This window comes from Peromyscus eremicus, chromosome 20, assembly GCF_949786415.1.
Source record: "Peromyscus eremicus chromosome 20, PerEre_H2_v1, whole genome shotgun sequence".
NCBI classification, from domain to species: Eukaryota; Metazoa; Chordata; class Mammalia; order Rodentia; family Cricetidae; genus Peromyscus; species Peromyscus eremicus.
In genome coordinates, this window is record NC_081436.1 from 25,002,717 (window position 1) to 25,024,465 (window position 21,749).

The 21,749-nt window shown below is 51.9% G+C and overlaps 1 protein-coding gene across 3 annotated transcripts; it reads left to right on the forward strand.

Moving 5' to 3' along the window:
• The first annotated feature begins 6,410 nt into the window (after nt 1-6,410).
• Txn2 (thioredoxin 2) lies at nt 6,411-18,629 on the forward strand. 3 transcript variants are annotated; one of them, XM_059247747.1, is made up of 5 exons: nt 6,721-6,849; nt 7,420-7,682; nt 9,932-10,055; nt 17,864-17,982; nt 18,435-18,629. In XM_059247747.1, the coding sequence occupies exons 1-4, from the start codon at nt 6,814-6,816 to the stop codon at nt 17,975-17,977; spliced, it is 537 nt and encodes a 178-aa protein (XP_059103730.1). In that variant the 5' UTR covers nt 6,721-6,813; the 3' UTR covers nt 17,978-17,982; nt 18,435-18,629. The 3 variants fall into 3 exon arrangements, with proteins under 3 accessions (XP_059103731.1, XP_059103730.1, XP_059103729.1); XM_059247748.1 differs by lacking the exon at nt 6,721-6,849 and adding an exon at nt 6,411-6,543 and having other exon boundaries at nt 17,864-18,629; XM_059247746.1 differs by having other exon boundaries at nt 17,864-18,629.
• The last annotated feature ends 3,120 nt before the right edge of the window (nt 18,630-21,749 follow it).

Here is a 21,749-nt window from a genome sequence, read left to right on the forward strand (position 1 = left end):
CGGCCTCCTGAGTGCTAGGACGACAGACGTACACCAACATGCCCTCCTGGCCATGTCACCCCTTATTTTAGACATTTAAAGATACACAGAGCAGAACTGTTAGGTATAACCTTTTGGAGGGAAGGGGTGTATCCGAGTTTGAGTTCCAATTCTGCCACCAGGTTTGACTTTTAATCTTGGGCTCTCTCGGCTTTCAGTTTCTCTCATCTGTAAAATGTTACTAACAACAGCACTTCACGTCCTCTGAGATAAAGTGAGTTAAGCTAGGTGTGGCAGCGCACCTCTGTAATCTGGATACTTGGGGGACAGAGGCAGAGGGATTGCCACAGGCTCAAGGTCAGCCAGGACTATGGAGCAAAACCCTGAAAGCCCTGCCTCAAACGAAACAAAAAGAATTAGAACAGGTAACGTGCCTGGACAGGGAGCCTGAGGTGAGGACCACAGAGGGCTGCCCCTTGTTCATCACCCTGAGGCTCCAGCCTTTCTGTGATACCAGCATTGCTATAGGGGAGGACTGATGAAGCGTGCTGAGGTGGCCTGACACTCCCTGAGGCAGAGGAAGAGAAGAGCGCTGGGTGGAAATGGCTCCCACTCTCCAGCACAGCCCCCTCTGCCCACGGCTGCCTCCTGCTGAAGGACCAGTGAGGAGGAGCAAGCTGGGCAAGATTTGGCAAAGAGGAAGGAGCCTGTGTCCTCTTCTCCTCACAGCTGCAGGTTTGCCTTGCCCTGCAGGATCCCTGCAGCCACCAGCCCTGACCCCCAGTAACACACAAGCAGCCTGGCCCCGGAATTAGCCTGCTGTCCAGACCACCTCCTTCGTGCATGGAACTGGAGGGGACGTTGTGCGCAATCGCTGGAAACAGGACAGTATGCAAGCCACAACGGGCACGAAACTGACTTAGATTGTTCTGCCGTGGAGCTAGAAACATCAGAGGTTACCAACAAGATGGAAACTGGGCCAGGAGAGGCACTCGTCTTTGATTCCTTCACTCTAGAGGCAGAGGCAAATGGATCTCTGTGAGTTCAAGACCAGCCTTGTCTACATAGAGCATTCCAAACCAGCAAAAACTACATAGTGAGACCCCTGTCTCAAAAAAAAAAAAAAAAAAAAGTAAAAACAAACATCAAACAAAAAAAATGTCCTCTAGGAACACCCTGTAGGTGTGGCCTGCCACCCCATACTTTTGTTGGCTTGTTTCCTTTTCTCAAGGTGCCTCCTTCATACTCTGACATCTCCAGTGTCCCAATCGCTGAACTGCGACTGTCCTGCAGCCCTTTCCTCTGCAGTCCAGCCCTGCAGGGTTTAGGGAGCCTGCGCCCCCGACTGCCAGCTTCTCCGGGAGGAAACTGTGAGTACCACAGCGCCATCGTGCGGACGCTTTGCTTAGGGCATGCTGCCAAGCACCCTCCTGGCTTGGCCTCAGATGGCCTGTGCCGGCTGGCTGGCTGGCAGTTGCCGGGGGGCGGGGTTGGGAGAGGAGGCAGCACTCTAGAGCCAAGGCAGATTCTTCTGGGGGCGGAATAGCCCCATTAAGATGCCGCCCCCTGTTCTCTGCGTGTCCCAAGAAGCCTCTCCATGTCCACGTGCCTCGATGTCTTCCTCTAAGATGAAGGCCGGGGCTTCAAACGTTCCTGCTTCAGCTGGTGGTGGGAAGTGATGAGTTAAACAAGCAAGAGGCCAACAACAGTGCTGGCCATTTCTGTGGTAACGCTTCAGCATAGTAGCACACTTCGAACCCTTCGGCCACAACCGGCAGTAAAGGAAGCATTTAAAGGATGTCACCTCGGCATTCAGGAGGCTAAGGACACAAGACCATCCCTGAGAAAGATTCTTTTGGGTCACGCAGCCATGTACACAAACAGTAACAGACGCTGCACGGAGCACTGCTGGGAACACCTGGCAAGTTCTGGCATTTTCAACTCCGTTCTGTTTCGTTGTTTTATTTTGTATGAGACAAGGTCTCCTGTAGCCCAGATTGGCCATGAACTTGATATGTAGCCAAGAATGATCTTGAGTTTCTGATTCTCCTGTCTCAGTGCTGAGGATCAAACCCAGGATCTTGTGCATGCTAGCTGGGCAGGCACTCTACCAACTGAGCTACAATACACCCCAGGCCTCTATTCTGATCTGTCTTCCTCCTCCTCCTCCTCCTCCTCCTCCTCCTCCTCCTCCTCCTCCTCCTCTTCTTCTTCTGACAGGGTTTCTCTATGTAGCCCTGGCTGAATAAGCCAGACTATATAAACCAGACTGTCCTTGAACCCACTAATACACTTGCCTCAGCCTCCCAAGTACTTGGATCAAAGACATGTGCCACCATGCTGAGCTAATTTTGATTTTTTAAAAAAAACTGATCACAGAGGGCTGGGAGACAGCTTGGTGGTTAAGAGCACTTGCTGCTCTTGCAAAGGTCCCGGGTTCTGTTCCCAGAATCTACATAGCACCAGTTCTAGGGGAGCCAATGCTTTCTTCTGACCTCTGCAGGCACCAGGCAGCAGTGTGATGAACGTACATACATGCAGGCTAAACACCCACATATATAAACAGTAAATCTAAAAAAAGAAAAAAGATTAACTGGTCACAAGTTGATTTCACCAATGCTCATAATTCATGTGAAAGACAGTGTGACTGCCTGTCCTGAGTCCCTTCCCTCTGCTTCAAGCTTGTGACCTGAATCTGACGGATGAATGTGCCAGTCCCAAGACACAGGTGGTACCTGTGTCATGGGCAGTCCACCTGCTGGAGGAAAGGGAACTGACATCACACCAGCTCCCATATTCTGTCCTTCCCACAGGTTTTTCGAGGCAGGGTTTCTTGGTGTAGCCCTGGCTGTCCTGGAACTCAATCTGTAGACCAGGCTGGCTTCGAACTCAGAGGTCCACCTGCCTTTGCCTCCCAAGTGCTGGGATTGAAGGCATGGGCCAACACCGCCCGGCTCAGAGCCCCTCTTTGAGGAAGGTATATTGTTGTCATTTCTCAGATGAGAAGCCTGGGTGATTATAGAATAGACACAAACAGGACTGGACCTGCTTTAGAATTCAGAATGCGCCTCAAGCAAGGGAATTGGCTCTCAAGAAACTGCTCTGAAAATGCTGAATAGGAGGGGCAGGTGGCTGGGGAAGAGAAAGTGCTGGAGACACAGAAAAGCAGATATGGAAGTAAGTGGGGCAAGAGCACCCTGCCAGATGGTGCCTGGCATCATCAGCAACAGCTGCAGCAAGGGAGGCTGACCTCAGGAGCCCGGGACGGGGAGGGAGGGAATCTGGGTATCCCCTCATGGGTTGTCATCGGGGATGAGGACAGACCCTAAGACAAGAGAGCCGACGGGGTAGAGGGACCACTCTGCCCATACCTGACCTAGTCTTCGGCCTTCAAAGGGGAAAAGACTAAACTAAGTGGAAGGCTGGCATGGCAGTGGCTGGCTAGGGCAAGTAGACTTGCTTCCCTCAGTCTATCCTGGAGGGAAAGCCCTGCACCGCACTGGGACCTGCCAATTGGACAGAGGACAAATAAAAACAGGATGTGGCCAATATGAGCTGGATGAGAGCATGACGCTGGGTTTGGAAGGGTACATCGGAGCCATGAAATGTGGTGAGGAAAATGGATTTGAAGTTAGAAGACTCAATTCGGGTCGCTGCTGCACCTCCTAGAGTCACTGGGCACCTCCTATGATGTCAGATCCTGAGGCAAGTAATGAAGACAGACCCTGCAGTACAAGGGGCAGAGAGGTTCTTGCGTTCACAGATAAGCGCTATGGAAACCAGGAATGTTAACTCACGGTTGTCTCTTCAAAGGGAGAGATGTATAACCTGTTTTCTACCCAGAAGGCTGTGAGTGGAGGTGGCTAACAGCCTGGTGACCTCTGTGCTATCTATATGACCGAGACCACACCAGATCCTCCCCAGACCCTTCAGAAGTCACATGTAGTCAATCTAAAAACCCATCTTTATGGGAGATAGTACACGTACTTTACGAAGAGTTTCCATGTGCTCATGTCTTAAGCTTTATTGTGCACATGGGATTCTTTATGGGAGATAGTACACGTACTTTACGAAGAGTTTCCATGTGCTCATGTCTTAAGCTTTATTGTGCACATGGGATTAAGTTAATTGTCACCAGGGAACTTTTCTCCAAATTGTGTTGTGCTTAAACATGCCTAAAATAAATGACCCAAGCCGGGCGGTGGTGGCGCACACCTTTAATCCCAGCACTTGGGAGGCAGAGGCAGGCGGATCTTTGTGAGTTCGAGGCCAGCCTGCTCTACAGAGCGAGACCCAGGAAAGGCGCAAAGCTACACAGAGAAACCCTGTCTCAAATAAATAAATAAATAAATAAATAAATAAATAAAAATAAATGACCCAGTGTCACACTCTCAGAGTTTGAACCAACACTAGCTACTGAGTCATGTTGAACTGGGCTCCCTTCTTGCCTCACACAGATCACAGGTCATTACTCTGTTGACAGTGGTATTTGCAGAGACACCACACACACACACACACACACACACACACACACACACACACACACAGAGCAGTGTTGACAGTAAAGTGAAAAATAGACCCTGGGGCTGGAGATGCAGCTCAGTTGGTCCAGTGCTTGCTTAGTTCAATCCCCAGCATAAAACCTAATCTGAGATAAATGAGACTCTAAGAAAGAAAGAGAGGGGGAGGTAAGAGATGGAGAGAGAATAGAGGTAGAAAGAGAGGGAGGGAAGGAGTGGACAAGAAGCAGGGATGTGGAGAGGGAGGGAAAACAGAAAAGAAGGGACCAGACAAGAAAACAAAGCATGGATCCGGGCAGTGATGGTACACACCTTTAATCCCAGCACTCCGGAGGCAGAGGCAGGCAGATCTCTGTGGGTTCAAGGCCAGCCTGGTTTACAGCCAAGGCTACACTGAGAAACCCTGTCTCGAAAAACAAAAAAACAAAGCAAAAGAAAGAAAGAAAGAAAGAAAGGAAGGAAGGAAGGAAGGAAGGAAGGAAGGAAGGAAGGAAGGAAGAAAGAAAGAAAGAAAGAAAGAAAGAAAGAAAGAAAGAAAGAAAGAAAGAAAAGAAAGCATGGAGAATCGTGATTGACAGCTGCAGAGAGGTGGTCCTCCTCCCACTGGAAGAGACAGAAAAGGGATCCAGAGACCATGTGGAACCTAGTGCCTTGAAGTATTTCTCTCAAATGGGGAGTTCTGGGAAAGCCTTCCCGCAACAACTGAAAATACCAGAGATACCTCAGCAAACCACTAACTAATCAGAGAGTGGGTTGAAACGGTGTGGCAGGTAGAGTCCTGCCAATCTGCCTGCTTCTGTTTGAACACATCACATAACCCTTTGACAGAAACCACTTGCTGAGATGTGCAAAGATCCTCAATTTAGTGAGAACCTACTGAACAGTAAGCATCTACTGGCCTCTCCGGGCCGGGTGCTGTATCAGGTTGGCGCTAAGTATATGCAGATGAGTGACAGACACAAGTTCCTACTCCCAGAAAGCACAGACCTAGTGGAAGAGACACTGTAATGTGTTACGAAGAGTTACAAAGCAAGCACTAGACAGAAGACATGATGGGCAGGTGTTCTAAGTACCGGGAGACAAAGTTCAAAGTAAGCAAAGGTGTGGAAGAGGATATGAGCAGCCGTGTGTTCCCAGAACCATAAGGGGCATAATATGCAGAAATAAGGTACTTAGACCTCAGTTACTCATGCCAGTGGGAATGGAGGGAAAGCCCAGGCCCAAGATAACACTTCGGCTTGGGTCTCAAAGGCAAGCCAGCTTCCCCAACAATTCTAAAGAGAGAAGCTTGAGGGTTTAGAAGCACCACCAGCCATTAGGGGCAGTGACTTGCTCGTGACCGTAAGATGTTACGTTGGGCAGACAAGGCCAAGGACCACAGAATAACCCCTTGAATCCCACGTCGGTGTGTGGGGGGGGGGGGGGGGGGCTATGTAGTCAAGGATGACTTTGAAATCTTGAGCCCTCCAGCCTCGGCCTCGGGATTCTGGGATTACTCCTGTGTGCTATCACACCCGGTTTAGGTGGTACTGAGGATCGAACTCAGGATTCGTGTGTGCTAGGCAAGCACTCTACCAACGGAGCCATAACCCCAGCCCGGGAATCTCTCCCTCTAAACACTAAGCTTCTGCGGGAACAGAGCTTCCTTCTGCGGTATTAAGGTGAACACAACCTTCAAGCACTTTCCCGAGCCAAGATACAGGGCTGAGCGGTGCCAAGAGGGCGCAACACAACAGGGATTTGATCCAAAGCCACTCCTTCGTCCTCGCTCTTCTCCCGCCCTCTCATTCTCATTGGTCCCAACCCTCTTCCGGTCCCTCCTCCAGGATCCCATTCCTTCCGGTCACGCCCCCCTCGCTCGTACCTGTTTTCGTCATCCTCATTGGTGGAAAATACCAAGCCGCCCCCAAGTTGCGGAGATACGCCGTCCGGGTAGTCTTTCCCGGAAATGACGCTAGACCCGCTCCTGAGGAAGTGACAACAGGAGTGCCCTTGACAGGCAGGCCGGCCGGGCTGTGCATCCCTCCGCTCGAAGTGCCGGGAGGTAGGAACCCCGCGGGGTGGGCTGGGCGGCAGAGGTGGCGCGCTGCTGTACAAGCTGGCCACCAGCGGAGGGAGGACCCGAGAAGGGGGACCTGGCCTCGGCAGCCTCACGCCCTGCGCTCCGGGTCTCTCCGTTTCCCTCCGTACACACGTCCCCCCCTTCTCTTTGGTACCCCATGTCTAGTTCCTAGGCTACTTAGTTCCTCCTTCCGTAGTTGGGATTCTTCTTGGCTCTTCCTTCGACAGCTCCCTTTTCCCTCCTTAATTTTCCATGGAAACGCATTTTAAAAGAGCGATCGACGACAGAGTAAAGATTTTACAGACGGGCCTTGGGTTCCAATTAACTGTCCTTTAAAAACTGGGTTGCTTTGGGCATGTCATTCAACCTACCTGAGGCCTGGGTTGCCCTGAATTTGGACGGTGTTGAAACGGTTTTTTCAGAGTTGATCTGGGAGAACCAGTGATGTAACACGCTTGAGCTTTGGTCCTCCTTCCGTCAACCTTTTATAAATTTCTCCTGAGTCTTGATTTCTTTTTGGCTGTCAACCTAGTTTTCTGTCTTTCTAACTTAACGTCTATTCTGTGATTCTCGTTCCTCACTCACCTCTAGCTATCTTGTTGTGGTTGGGTGGAGGGTTTAGAGACAGGGTTTTATTATATAGCCCAAATGGACCTTGATTTATATTCTCCTGCCTCAGCCTCCCGAGTGCAGGAATGACAAGTCCTGGCCCTCAAAAATCATATATTACAGTATTCCCATGCATTTTACTTCCAGCTCTGCATGTTCCCAACACCTCAACACTTCAATATACTTTGCTATCCTAATGTGTTGACTTCCTGTTGTGTACCCCAGCTCTTCTGCCTCTTTCCCTCACAGATGGCTCAGCGGCTTCTCCTGAGGAGGTTCCTGACCTCAGTCGTGCCCAGGAAGCCACCTCAGGGCGGATGGGCTTCCCTCGCCTCTAGAACCCTGCAGACCCCAAAGTACAGTCCTGGTGGTCTGACAGGAACACCCAGCCCAGCCCGGACATTACACACCACCAGAGTCTGTTCAACAACCTTTAACGTCCAGGATGGACCTGACTTCCAAGACAGGGTTGTGAACAGTGAGACACCGGTTGTTGTGGATTTTCATGCACAGTGAGTACTGGGGACAGGGAGAGGCGGGGGGTCTTCCTTGAACAAGTATTTATCGGGTGGCCACTATTACTCCCAGTCATGTTCAGGGCTTCTCATACATAAACTCATTATAAAGACTTTCGAGACCCAGTACCTGCCCTTAAGAAGCATACAGTGTAGTAGGAGACGGACTGACAGACAGTCTTCAGAGCAGACCAGGGTGAGTGCTGCATTGTGCCTATGTCTTGTGTCTCTCACTGCCTGAAAAGCTCAGAGTCTTCTCTAGTGTGGAACAACATCATTTTATTTTAACATCTTGCCCACTAAAACTGTGGGAGGGGCTGGGCAAAACATTATCAGTGCCACCATAGTAGTACCTGAGTGTCATTGGGGCAGGCAAGAGGTGTGTCTTCTCAGTGTAGTAGGAGTGTGTTTTAGAGATATATAAACACCTGCATTTTAGCCTGGTCTTCATTTCCAGACCTTTAGACCTGGTTCAACCCCAAAACCAGCAGACCCCATAGAACAAAACCAGTGCATCTGATTAACATTAGGGGGTTTTCCAGACACGTCTCACAGGTTCTTTGTTTTCTTCCTGGTCCTTTCTCCAACTCACCAAGTTGCCTTGGACAGACCAGTGGGTGTCCTTGTCATCTGAGATAAGGCCTTGCAAGCTGGCTTTTTAGGTATTTAGGTTTATTCATTGATTGAAATTTCTGAATGGAAGTTTTTGGGGTAGCCCAGGTCAGACTTGAGCCTCTCCTGCCTCCACCTACTACATATAAGAGATGACTGGTATATGTATGCCAGCTCATAGAAAAGGATAAAACGGGGGTTGACAGCCAGGGATCTGTGGAAGGCAGTTACTCCACCTTCCTGCTATGGTGGAGGGCTTCTGAAAGGAATGGGCAGTGAGCTAACCTTTTTTTTTTTTTTCTCTACAAGGTAGTTGCTTGCATGATTTAGGTTCATTCACTTAGTGCCAGGCGCATCTCTGGCACCACATACAGAGATGATAGCTGATAGATAGCACAGCATCTGTCCTAGGGGAGTTCTCACTCTCCAGCCAAGGAAGGATCACTCACGTCCATTGCAGTGTGAGCCTCAGCAGGTGACACAAAATAAGAAATCAGGGAATCCTAGAGTGAAAGGGTTACAGAGAAACCTTGTCTAAAAAAATAAAAAAAAAAAAAAAAAAAAAAAAAAAAAAAATCCTAGCACTCGAGAGACAAATGGATCTCTGAGTTTGAGGCTAGCCTTGTCTACAAAGTGAGTTCCAGACCAACAAGGCTACATAGTGAGACCCCGTCTCGAACCACCACCCCTCCCCAAAAGAAGGAAAGAAAGAAAGATGCTTTTAGCAACCTTGAGGTGATCCTGGCTCTGCTTTGCTTGCTCTATCAAGACCAGGCTTCACTATGTAGTCCAGGCTAGCCTCTAGCTCCTATTCCTCTTTCTTCCTGTCTTAGTTACTTTTTTGTTGCTCTGATAAATACCCCGACTTTCAAGGGAGAACAGGTTTTTGGCTCACAGCGCTAAGTGCAGTCCATCATGGCAGAGAAATCACAGTGGCAAGGGTTTGGGGCAGCTGGTCACATTGTGTCCATCATGAAGAAGCAGAGAAGGAGGAACATTTGTGCTCAACTCCCTAGCCCCCCCACCTTTTAACATTTATTTGTTTCGTATGTGCATACACGCATGCTCGTGCCATGGTGTACACGTGGAGGTCAAGGACAGCCTTCTGGAGTGATTGTTTACTGCCATGTAGGCTCCCAAGATAAACGGTAAACGGGGTAGTCAGGCCCAGCAGCAAGCGCCCTCACCCACTGAGCCGTCTTGCACGCTCACTTTCTCCTTTTTACACAGTTCAGAATCCTAGCTCAGAGAGTGGGGCCGCCCCCCCCCACCACTGGAGAGTCTTCCCACCTCAGTTTACCTCATCGAGATAATCCCCCACAGGCCTGCCCAGAGAACCCTCTCCCTAGTTCAGGAATTACTGGACTGTACCCCCATGCCAGGCTGTGCTTCTTACCGTGTGTCATCCGTAAGAAACTCCACAGGCCTCCGTTTCTTTAGGGGTTGCCTTCTCTGAAGGTTCTGCATATTGCTGAGCAGGTTCCAACACAAAGACTGGCCGTCGCACATGCTCCCGGGTTTCGCTCCCTTTTAGCTCTGCCATCAGAGTCCACGTGGGCCCCAGGGAGGCTCTGGGGAGACAGGTGGGCCAGCGAGCACTCTCAGGACTGACTTGTCCCTTCTCACCTCCTGAGGTGGTGTGGCCCCTGTAAGATCCTAGGACCACGGTTAGAAAAGATGGTGGCCAAGCAGCATGGGAAGGTGGTGATGGCCAAGGTGGACATTGACGACCACACGGACCTTGCCATCGAGTACGAGGTATGTTTTGGCAAGGAGTTGCCTCAGGGAAGCCAAGGTGGGGATCACCCAATAACCAGTGTATGGCATGTCTGGTATTCTTCTAGCGCTCTTAGGAGGAAGGTCTCGGGCCTTTGCACACGTGGCTCTGTTGATCCTCTGACACTCTTCAGGAGTGGGTTACACGGCCCAGAGCACTAGCCATTCTCTGTTGTCGGTTTTTTAAGATAGGGTTTCATATAGCCCAAGCTGTCCTCGAACTTCTGACGCTCCTGCTTCTGCCATTCAGTTGCTGGGATTATAGGACTCCCGCCACCACGTCCAGCTACTCGCCTCCCGTGCAGCCAGCCATTGCTTATGAACCCTGGCTGACATGCCAGGTGTGGGTGGATCTGGCACGGGTAAGGGGCATGCTGGGATGCTCATTGCAACCTGCAATGAGAAGTTGTATGAGAAGGAGCCCTGCAGGTTAAAGGGGGGACGTGGCCAGGCCAGGGGAGGCTTCATGTTCCAGAGCCTCTGATCTGAAGTGTGAGCGAAGGATACACAGGGGAAAGGAAAGGGCTGAGAGCCACGAGCAGAGACCTGAAGGAGCTGGAAGTGGGGCTCACCCCTGCCATCCAGAGACAGAGTCGGGAAGAACGGCACAAGGTCAAGGCCAGCCTGCGCACAGAGTGAGCCTTAGACTCAATGCAAAACAACAAAAGGGCAAGAAGGACCCGGCTTGTTTGTGTGGGCATTCAGCTCCAGCACGAGTCCTGGTGCCAGGTGCTAGATGTGGCAGCAGACAGCACTGACCTTGGGCTGGAGGGATGACTCAGCAGTTACGAGCACAGGCTCTTCTAGAGGAGCCGGGTTCAGTCCCCCACACCCACAGGGCTGCTCACAATCAATCCTAACAGCCTCAGAGGCTGTGACCCTCTCTTCTGGCCTCCTTTGGCCCTGCATGCACAAGGTGCATTTGACAAACATGCATGCAAAATACTCATTCACATCAGATACAAGTAAAGGGAAAAATTCAAAACAAAAGACACTCTGACCTCACCAGACAGCATTCGAGAGAGTTGAGGGACTGGAGAGATGGCTTAGCGGTAAATGCCCTGGCTGCTCTTCCAGAGGACGTGAGTTCAATTCCCAGCACCCACATGGCAGCTCACAACTCCACTCTCAGAGGATCAGACACCCTCTTCTGGCCTTTGTTGACAAAATTCCCATACCCATTTAAAAAAAAAAAAAAAAAAGTAAATAAATAAAAACATTTAAATAATATCAAAGTTCAAAAACAAGTTTGCAAATACTTTTTTTTGGGGGGGGTATTTTTCAAGACAAGGTCTCTCTGTGTAACAGCTCTGGCTGTCCTGGAACTCACTCTGTACACCAGGCTAGCCTCAAACTCACGGAGATCCACTTGCCTCTGGGATCAAAGGTGTGCACCACTACCACCACCCGGCAAAATACATCTTTTTTTTTTTTTTTTAAAAAGAACTTTGAATCCCTGAAGGAGCGGGTGGTTAAACACATGAGGCGTTGCAGGGCAGTGACCCCTGCAGCAGCTCAACTGTCTCTTAAATCCACGGCCACAGGACAAATTAAAGGCTGTGGCATGTTCCAGTAGCTCTGTTTACAGACATGAACAGCAAGCAGAGTTTGGCCTGAGGGCCATGTTCCACTTGCTGCTTCCAGGTATGGCCTCCCAGTACAGAGGCCTTGGCAGTCACAGATAAACACTATGGCTTGTGGAGGGTTTCAGAGGTGAACGTTTTTGTCTGGGGGACACTCGGCCAATGATGTCTGTATAAATCTCCAAACGGTGGTGGACTCTGTAGAAAGACAGAAACAGGGCAGGGGCCAGGGACTTCCTTTGTTTTCCTTTTGGTTTTGTTCTTCCGTTTGGCATTTTGAGGGAGAGTCCTCCAAAGCTCAGGTTGGCCTTGGTGTCACCACGTAAGAGTGACCTTGCATTTCTGGTCCTCTGCCACCTTCCAAGTACAGCGCTTCCAGGTGTGCGTCATCACATCTGTCAGAGGACTGTCTTTTCTGAGGAGGGACCATGAGAGCAGCGCCTGAAATGGGTAGTGAGTGAAGTGTGCATGTCCCAGGAAAGAGCCCCCGGCTGGCCACAGACCGTACCCAGGGAGGTGGAGGTGGGCTGTTGTGGGCCCTGGGCCACCACAGTCAAGGAAGGAGAGAGGCCCTCTGTGGCTGGGTGGCTGCATGAAAGGAAGAGCAGGAATTGGGAGGCCCGGCAGCTGGGAAAGCAGACCAGCCTGGGACAGGCAGGGGGTCCTAGGGAAGCTGTGCTGACAGTGACACTGTCCCAGAGCCAGGGGTACACCTGGCTGCCTGGGGGCCAGCTCTGCTTCACAGGCATGCTTGGTCTGGCTCTCGGGTGTTTTAAGAAAGAGGAAACTGGGTGTTGATATTTAAAACTCAGAAGGATTTGTGCAAGCCAGGCATGGTGGCACATGTCTGTAAACCCAGCATCAGGGCAGCCTGGAATAGACAGCAAGACCTCCAAATAAAGTTCTTGGCCAGGCGTGGTGGCGCATGCCTTTAATCCCAGCACTAGGGAGGCAGGCAGTGAGTTTGAGGTCAGCCTGGTCTACAGAGTGAGTTCCAGGACGGCCAAAGATACTCAGAGAAACTCTATCTTGGGGAAAAAAAAAAGTTCTTGTGAAAATCCACATCTCTTGAGTTTTTGAAACCCCAAGGCCAGGGGAACCTTTCCCTCCCTCTGGATGCAAGAGACTGGAGGAAGTGTGTGTTGGAGGGGGTCCTTCCTTCTCAGAATTCAAACACCCAGGCTCAGTTAACCATGCTTACCTCCCCCAGACCAGCTGAAGTACACTTACCCATCCTCTGACCAGAGCCCATGGTGGGAAACAGAGGGGTGGGCAGTGTGAGAACTGTCGCCCATCCCTTGAGCTGGACAGAGAGCAGGGTGGTTAGTCAAAGGACGTCAAGCTGCCTGCGGCAGAGGAGAGGAAATGAATTGTGGGAGACAGGGCCACTGATGGCTGCTGCTGATGTAAGGCCATCCTTGAGACTTCATAACCCGGGTCGCTCAAGGGCGTGGGGTGGAGGCAGTTGCTGTTTTTTTTGAGCCCTCCCACCAATTGCTCAGTCGGAGGGGGCCCTCCACCTTTGAGACACCCCTGACTTTCCCTAGCTTACGCACTGCATACCGCAGGCCTCAGCAGGTTCAAGTGTGAATGTGTGGCCTTCTGGTAGGAACTGGAGGCTGGAGCCACACAGGGCAAAGGTCAGCCTAAGACTTCCAGGCTACCTCCCGAGACCTCCAGATGCTACCGTGTCGGCCTCAGCATCATGTCTTTGGCAGAGAGCTGCAGAGCAGCCATGTGCCAAGGCCTGGGAACTAGGAAGATGCAGAGCACACCTCCACCAACAGGGCTCCCACAGGTGCCAAGTTCCCAGCACCACGACTCCTTACACTCCAGCGAACCTGGGTTGGCATGAGTGTGGACAGCCCGTGGCAAGGCAGGAAGATGAGGGAGTCCCTGGGACGCTTGTACCCCCCCCCCCCACTTCCTCTCCCCAAGTCCACACAGTGCCCTGGTCACAGGGAAAGGCATCTGGACAGCAGCCTGCATACCCCCTCCTGGCCTCCTTGTTTTGTCAAACCCTGGGCTGGGGTCACTGAGGGCCCAGGAATCCCAACAGGATCGTCCTGCCCTCTCCCCGCCATCCCTTCTCTCCCACCTGTTCTTTCTAAAGAGAGTCCAAGAAGGAAGTTGCCACCAAGTGACCCCCCAGGCCCCTGGGAAGCCTCCTCTGGGTCCTCAAGCCCTCCTGACTCTCTCATGCTTTCTCCATGCCCACTCTGACTTCCACTGCCCCTGGAGGACGGGGAGGAAAAGTCCTCGAGGCTCTCGGGGTTTCACTGACAACCCCTACTCCTGTTCTGCATGGTCTCAGCTTAGGGGGTGCAAGGCTTTCACTTGCCATCTCCTGACCATTGAGACCTTGCTAGTTCCTGGGGGGCAGGGCAGTGGGAAGGAATGGGCCATCCGCTGTCCCCCGAGGTTTCTCTCTCAGCCTTACACTTGAAGGTTGGGTCCTGACGAGCCGGCGTCTCCTGTAACATGGCCAGCTGACACAGCCACTGTCACTCCTTGAGTGACTTTGTCTGACGCTTTTAATTAATTTTTTGGAGACAGTGTTGAGGGGGAAGGTGTTCCAGACTGGTCCCAGTCTCAGTGCGCATAGCAGAGGCTGGCCTTGAACTCATCCTCCTGCCTCCGCTTCCTGAGTGCTGGCCTTAGAGGCACGCACCACCACTCCCAGTTTACACGGGGATGGAGCCTGAGGCTTCTGCACACCAAGCAAGCACTCTAACAACTGATCCGGGTCTGCAGCTTGGTTTGGCTTTTCAGCTTTGTTTTTTTGTTTTTCCTTTTTAGCATGTATACCCCAATAGGCAAATCGTTAACTGGCTTAAAATATATGGCATTTTAGTCGTTTTTAATTGCCTTGTTTGGAAATAAGTGCCTCTCAGACTTGACTATGATTGGGTCGTTGTTTGTTTTTGATGATCACTGTGCGTGCATGGGTCCACATGCCATGACACGTGTAGAGGTCAGGACAACTTGTGGGAATTGGTTCTCTCCATTTTGTGGGTTTCAGTGATTGAACTCAGGATGTCAGGCTTCATGGAAGGGCCTTTACTCACCAAGCAACCTCACTGGTCCTCCTGGAATATTCTTTGTTGTTGTTGTTTTTTCTTTCTATTTTTCTTACGTGGGTAATGCATGGTTTTGCTTGTGGGGAGGGGGTGGTCTGTGTGCATATACCTGTGCATCCTTTGGAGGCCCGTGGTAGATGCTGAGAATCATCCTTGTCAATCTTTTTGGTTTGTTGGTTGGTTTGTTTTGTTTTTCAAAAAGGGTTTCTCTGTGTAGCTTTTGGACCCTGTCCTGGAACTCGCTCTGTAGACCAGGCTGGCCTCGAACTCACAGAGATCCGCCTGGCTCTGCCTCCCAAGCGCTGGGATTAAAGGCTTGTGCCACCACTGCCCGGCCATTCTTGTCAGTCTTACACCTGTCCACTGAAGCAAGCTCTCAGACCTAGAGCTTGCCAGCCAGGCTGCTATAGGGATCCCCTGCCTCTGCCTCCTGAGGCTGAATTACACCACACCTACCTAGCATTTATGGAATTCTCAAAGAGCAGACTCTGGGGTGAGGGTATAGCTCAGTGGTAAAGTATGTGTCCAGAGCACATATACCAAAAGCCCTGGGTTTCTTCCTCTAGGATCTGTGTTCTCTCTGGCTCTGATCCTTCACTCTCCGGCAGAAGCAAAGCCAAGCAGACTTTGTTTCTTGTTTTGATCCCCGCTTGGCTTTCTGAATCCTCTTGGGGTAGGCGCTTTGAGCCTTAGTCTTCTCATCTCTAAGATGGTGGGGTAGGAGGGTTAGGATGTCGCTCAGTGACAGCACTTGTGTTCAGGGAAACAAAATGGACCAACCTGGGGACACCTAAAAACATCCTCCACCCACTCACTGCCGTTTTCAGTTAGCCACAGAGGTCCCCAGCTTCCTGTGGTATCTGTCAGCTGTGCTGTCCTTTGATGGTTTCTTAGCCATGTTGCTGGTGGGTGAGATGACGTTGCGGGTCAGTGGGGAGAGGCCTCATGAGCATTCACACTCCTCACAGACTCCTCCAGGGTAGGAGGCCTCAGGTGGCTTCTTGGAGCAGGACAGGCAGCATGTCTGAGTATGTCCTTTGTCCTTTCCCTAGCCCCTGATTCCTGTTGTCCTGTCAAAACTGAGGAGGAAACCAAGGTTGCCTCTGTGTTCCCATCACCTTCTCTTTTTTTTTTTTTGGCAGCAGGGTGGGGTGGGGGTTGAGACAACCCAGCCCCCATCGCTTCCTAAGACCACATACAAGGGCCTGAGCATTAACACTGCTGGCTGTGTTCCAAACACCAAGCCTCCTGATTAAGGAGCAGCCAACACCTTGGCCTCCTGTCACAGTCCAGATAACCCCACTAGAAGCAGTGCTCTGGGAGCCTGGAGCCTGTGCGTGCGTGTTTACATGTGTGTTGCTCAGACTTCTGAGAAAGCGCCTGATCAGAAGTGACCAGAGCTCAATAACCATGGACACCAGCCTGATCTTTGTGTGTCCCAGCATGCACAGAGGCTTGCACTCATAGCGGAACCTCGCAGGAGGAAACTCCATCCACTGTGAGCTTCAGGGAGGGAGAGGAGAGGCCTGCTTAGAGCGCCAGGACAAAAGGGAAGCTGCTTGTTTGGATTTTTGGTGCTGGGATGGAGCCCAGGCCTCATGCCTGCTAGGCAAGTACTCTACCACCGAGCCACACCCTCAACCCTAGACCACATCTTAGAAACGGAGTATTTGTTTTAAAGGGATGGAATGTCCACCAACAGAATGTTTCAGCCAAGTTGAAAAGTTAGTGGTTGGGTGAGCTTGTCCTTTAATTTCCTAGCCAGCCTTAGGGTGCTGCAGTTCATTCATCAGCCACTAGATGGTGCAGGAACACACCCATTGGGGCTTCCTGCAGCCTGTTTGGCTGGTCCCTGCCTTTTCCTGGAGACCGTGCAAGCCTGGTGCTGGGCTGTTAATGCCACCACCCGTGCCAGAGTCTAACAAGGACAAGAGCCAGCAGGGAGGCTGTGACAGGGACACTCGTGGTCAGCCCAGTTCATCGTGCTGGCACATACCTTGGGCCACCCACATCTCCTCCAGGACCATCCTTAAAGGGGCCAGAGGCACTAGAAAAAGAGCAGGGACTGTGTCCTCCATGCTGTGTTTTCCATTAGGAATGGCTGCAGGGCCTGTCACGTAACAAGGGAGGGCTGTATGACAGGGCCAGAGCGGCCTTCACTTCTCTTCACCTCTTTGGACATTAACTCGGTCTGGCCTCGAAGATGGCTCACCCCACAGCCCTCAGGCTGTGGAAGACCTAGTAGGTTTCTGGACATTGCTCTTGTTACTTTGTAGTTAACTTGTATGTAAATTAAGCCTGGTTTATCTTACTCTGTTTATATAGGTTCTCAAATGCCAACAAATACAAGCACTGGGCAACACACCATGCCAGGCATGCCAGCCTCATCTATATTTCATGTAATCTGACTATATGGGTCCCCAGAGCTGTGGAAGTGGTGCCTCATGGACCAGGAATGCCCCTTCCCCATCTGCTGCCAGCCCTAATAAGCATCAGATCACATATGGCTGCCTTCCTGCCACGCTGTGCCAGGAAGAGCCTCTGAATTTCCGGTCCCTGATACCGTTAACTGCAGCCCACCACAGTGGTCCTCATGGGGTCAAGCTTCATCATACCCACTGTGTGCCACGTGCCCTGTGCTGAGTCCTAGAGTCGTCACTTGGCATTCCTGTAGTCCACTAAAAGTACTGATAGTGTCTCCGCTTGCTGAGGAAAGCTGGCAGGAGGTAATAAAGGGGTCACCAGGGTCACCCAGGATAGGAATGAGGTTGGCTCAGCCAGCCCTGGAGCTTGCTCCCCTGACCACCACAGTGGAACTCTGACGTCTCTCCCAAACTTTCAAGGTAAACCATGCCATGCCCAGTGTACAGAGAAAGGCTGTGAGGCTCAGAAAGCAGCCCGGCGTGCAGCGCACACACTGGTTATTTTCACCTCATCGTGGAGGAGGGTGCTGCTGGGAGCTGGCAGTGGAAGGCGCTCCAATGGGTGGACCTCCAGGCCCTGCACCCAGCGAAGACCCATTTCCTTCGGCACAACTTGTGACGTTGGCCTTCTCTACAGAGGCTTGGGAAATGCGCGTGGGACACGTTCCCCGCCAAGTGATTTGGTCTGTGGTTCCCTCACCCAGGTATCGGCTGTGCCTACAGTGCTGGCCATCAAGAATGGAGATGTGGTGGACAAGTTTGTGGGCATCAAGGACGAGGACCAGCTGGAAGCCTTCCTGAAGAAGCTGATTGGCTGACAAGCAGGAAAGAATCCTGGCTGCCCTTGCTTCCTGGAGCCTGTTTGGGGAGGAGCCTAGTAGAACTCCCAGCCCTGAGCAGTCATCCTTCCTGCCCCGCCCCTCTGTTTTGTCCCTGTGGGTCCGGCCTTTGGCAACAGACCTCCAAACCTAGAAGCCACCGGTGCTTCCGAGCCAGCCCTCGGCCAGGGTGGCCAGCAGACAAGCATTGCCACCCCCGGTGTGGGCCATCCTGTGCACCTCCTACTGAATGCTCCTTCTAGGGCCCGCCACTCTTCCCCGAGATGCTGGGAGAGCCTGGGCCAGCCTGTAGCCTGACGGTGCAGGCTCAGTCCCCATCAACACACGGTCTTCCAATCTCAACCACCAGCCCCTCTCCTGCCTCTCACTGCCCTCTCCTGCCCCTGTTTGAAAAGCTGAACAAGCGAGAGTGATGTATAATTCTCTCATTTCTTGTAGGTCTGTAATAAAGAACTTTATGTGACCCCTCTACCTTTGCTGTGAAGAACAGAGCCCACCCCACACCCTGTAGCTGTCCCTTCTCTCCTTTGTCCCCTCCCTGGCTTAGCCGGGCCTTGGTTCTGGTTCCCTGAGCAAGAGGAGGAGCTGTGAACAAACAAGTCAGACCAATAAAACCAGGTTTGCACTGCCACCAGTATCTGTTGTGTGGGCACCGGGCGCCCAGGGTGGACGGGTGTCCTGGGCCCACTGCTGTCCCCGGGGCCTCTCTTCCTGTCCGTCATGCCCTTAGTCACATCCCCATGCCCTCTAGGGCCCAGAGGGTAGTGTGCTGTTTCCCAAATGTGGACGCGGGCTCAAGGAATTCGGGCTGGGGGTTCTACCAAAAGTGGTTGTCTCAGAAACCTGGACTCTGAGCCGAGTGGTGGCGCACACCTTCAACCCAGCACTCGGGAGGCAGGGGCCGGTGGATCTCTGTGAGTTCAAGGCCAGCCTGGTCTACAGAGCGAGTTCCAGGACAGCCAGGGCTACACAGAGAAACCTTGTCTCGAAAAACCAAACAAAAAAAAAGACCTGGACTCTGACCATTGACTCCCCTCCCCATCAGCCCCCCTGGGGCCTTCTTCCTAGAGTGGCTTCTGGCCCCTGGCTGGATGGCACTTCTTCCCATGTATGCCCGCAGGAAGTTCTAGTCCTTGGGACCGGACTCTCCACCCATCCTGTTCCCTCTCCAGCTCCCTTGGCTATGAAGAGTGCCAGGCCGCCCAACCAAGAAAGCCCAGCCTAACACCGTCCTGGGCTAAGCAGCCACTGTGACTCAATGCCTGCTTTCTGCAAGTCAGTACTTGACGACAGAAGTCCTGGCACCCTCCGGACTGGGTTTGCAGTGTCCTTTGGTGTGTGTGCATTGTTCACAGTGGCACACGTTCCATTAGAACTCAGAGACCTGCAGACCGACAAGAAGCTTGCCATGGGCCTGGAGAGATGGCTCAGAGGTTAAGAGCACGGACTGCTCTTCCAGAGGTCCTGAGTTCAATTCCCAGCAACCACATGGTGGCTCACAACCATCTGTAATGAGATCTGGCACCCTCTTCTGTATACATAATAAATAAATAATCTTAAAATAAAAAAAAAGAAGCTCGCCATGGCTGAAGCAGAATGGAGGGGCAGGAGGGTGTCCCAAAGACCTCAGGTCCAGGAGAAGGCACCTGACCTAGTGACTGTTGAGCTAGGTAAATGGACAACAGCCATTGGTCAGAGCACCTCCTGGGTACCAGGCGTGGTCAGTGTCTTCATTTGTAGTAGCCTCTAAGTAGTACGTTAAGGTCGGAGGTTAGAGGGCATGGCCAAGGTCATGAAGTCCACCAGTGGCCAGGCATTTCTCTTCTGTGTCTTCGTGTTGCTTGGGGACAGTCTCGTGTACACCCAGCTAGTCTTGAGCTTGCTAAGGATGAACTTGAATTCCTGATCCTCCTTCCTGCCCTCGCTGGGGTTCTGGGGTTGCAGGCATGCACCAGCCCTGGTTTTATTCGGTGCTGAGGATTGAACCCGGGTCTTCATACAGGATAGGCAAGGTCTCTATATCCCCACTCCTCCATCATCTTGTAAAAGGTGTGGGCTTGTTTTACGGAAGAGGAGCCCGGCAGAGGTGAGTGAAGATGCCAGGTGAGGAAGATGTGTGGTCAGAACTTAGAGGCTGCCCTACTGTACCCCACTGCCACCCCTTAAAAGGTACCAATCACCAAGCACTTTTTACACGATTACCTCATTTAATTCCACTCTGATGAGGCAAGGATTATTTCCATATTATAAGTGAAGGAACCAGTTCAGAGAAATTGACCTGCCCCACGTCACATCTTAAAAAAAAAACGTTACCAGATATGAACCCAGGTAGGAGTCTGACTTGTCCTATGACTTGTCCTAGATAGATGTGGAGAGCTGGCAGAGGGAGGGAAACCAAGTTCCCCCTCCTTAAAAGGTGCTTCCACAGGCAAGGTGAGCCCAGGGCTAGGGACACAGCTGTCCCAGGTTAGCAGCCTCTGTCAGTGAGGATGTGTCCATGACTCATGGGCTGTGAGCACAGAATGCCCCAGGTGATCTGCCTAATTCTGGGTGCTGATCTCACCGGGGATGTGGCAGTCCCACAGTGGCCTTGGTACCCCATGGGGCCTCGGGGCTCTGGAGGTGGGGTAGGCAGCCCAGCTGCAACATGGAGAAAGATGAATCACCTTTCCCTTCACTTATTGACTTGAGATAGGGTCTTATTCTCTAGCCCAAACTAGCCTGGAACTCAGTCAAGACCATCCTCCTGCCTCAGCCTCCTGAGTACTGGAATTATAAGCCTGTGCACCACCATGCTGGATGTTACGAAAGGCCATTGATCACCAGGTGGGTAGCCTAAGAGAGACAAAGGGCCACAGGCTCCCCTGCACGCTAAGCCATTTTAGTGTTGGCCTGCCTGCGGGTATTTTCCTGCTGAGGCTGACCTGGAGGCCGGAAGCAGAACGGAAGCACCTTAGCTCCTACAGCCTTTAGCTAGACCCTGCAGGCAGGCAGGCAAAAGCCTCCCTAGTCACAGGACACTGAGCACCGAGGGACAGTGGAGAACACTGAGACTGCATTCCACAGGGAAGGCCAGCCACCAGGAGCCTTGGCATTTAGCATAGGCATCTGGGATGACTGTGGGGAGGTCACAAACAGATTGCTTTTACTGCACTGCTGTAAATGAGATCCATGGCCTCACACATGCTAGGCATGTGTTCTACCACGGAGTAACATTCCCAGTACATGAGGTCCTTCTAATGGTCAGCACAGAAAGGGGACTGGCCATGCTAACTAGAAGCTTGCATTCCAAATACCCCAGAAAAGGCTGTGTGTCATCTCCAAGCTGATGCTGGGGCACAGGGGGGCCTCGGGTAGCATCCAACCTCCCTCCTAAGTGCTTAGGAAAGAGCAGGCTAGGACTGAATCCTGGCATCCTGACTCCTGCCACCCCTAAAACAGTGCTTTTTCCCTTGACTGTAGGAGAGGTGAGTGTGGAGGTCACTGTCTCCATGGAGGTAGCCTCTAGGCCCAGAACCTGGAAAGTTAATAAGATGTCCACAATGTAACCACAGTCGCACTTACCCAAAGTCTCTGCCTGGCCAGGGGAACAAGGCCTGCTCACCCCCATACAAATGGCTACCCAGCTTTCCCAGAAAGTAAAGACAGTTCTGGCCAGGCTTCGGAAATTCCTGACCTGTGGGCCCTTGGCAGGCAGGGTCCAGAGAACAATGTCAGGGCCATGTCCTCATTGGACAGGATGCCAGGCAGC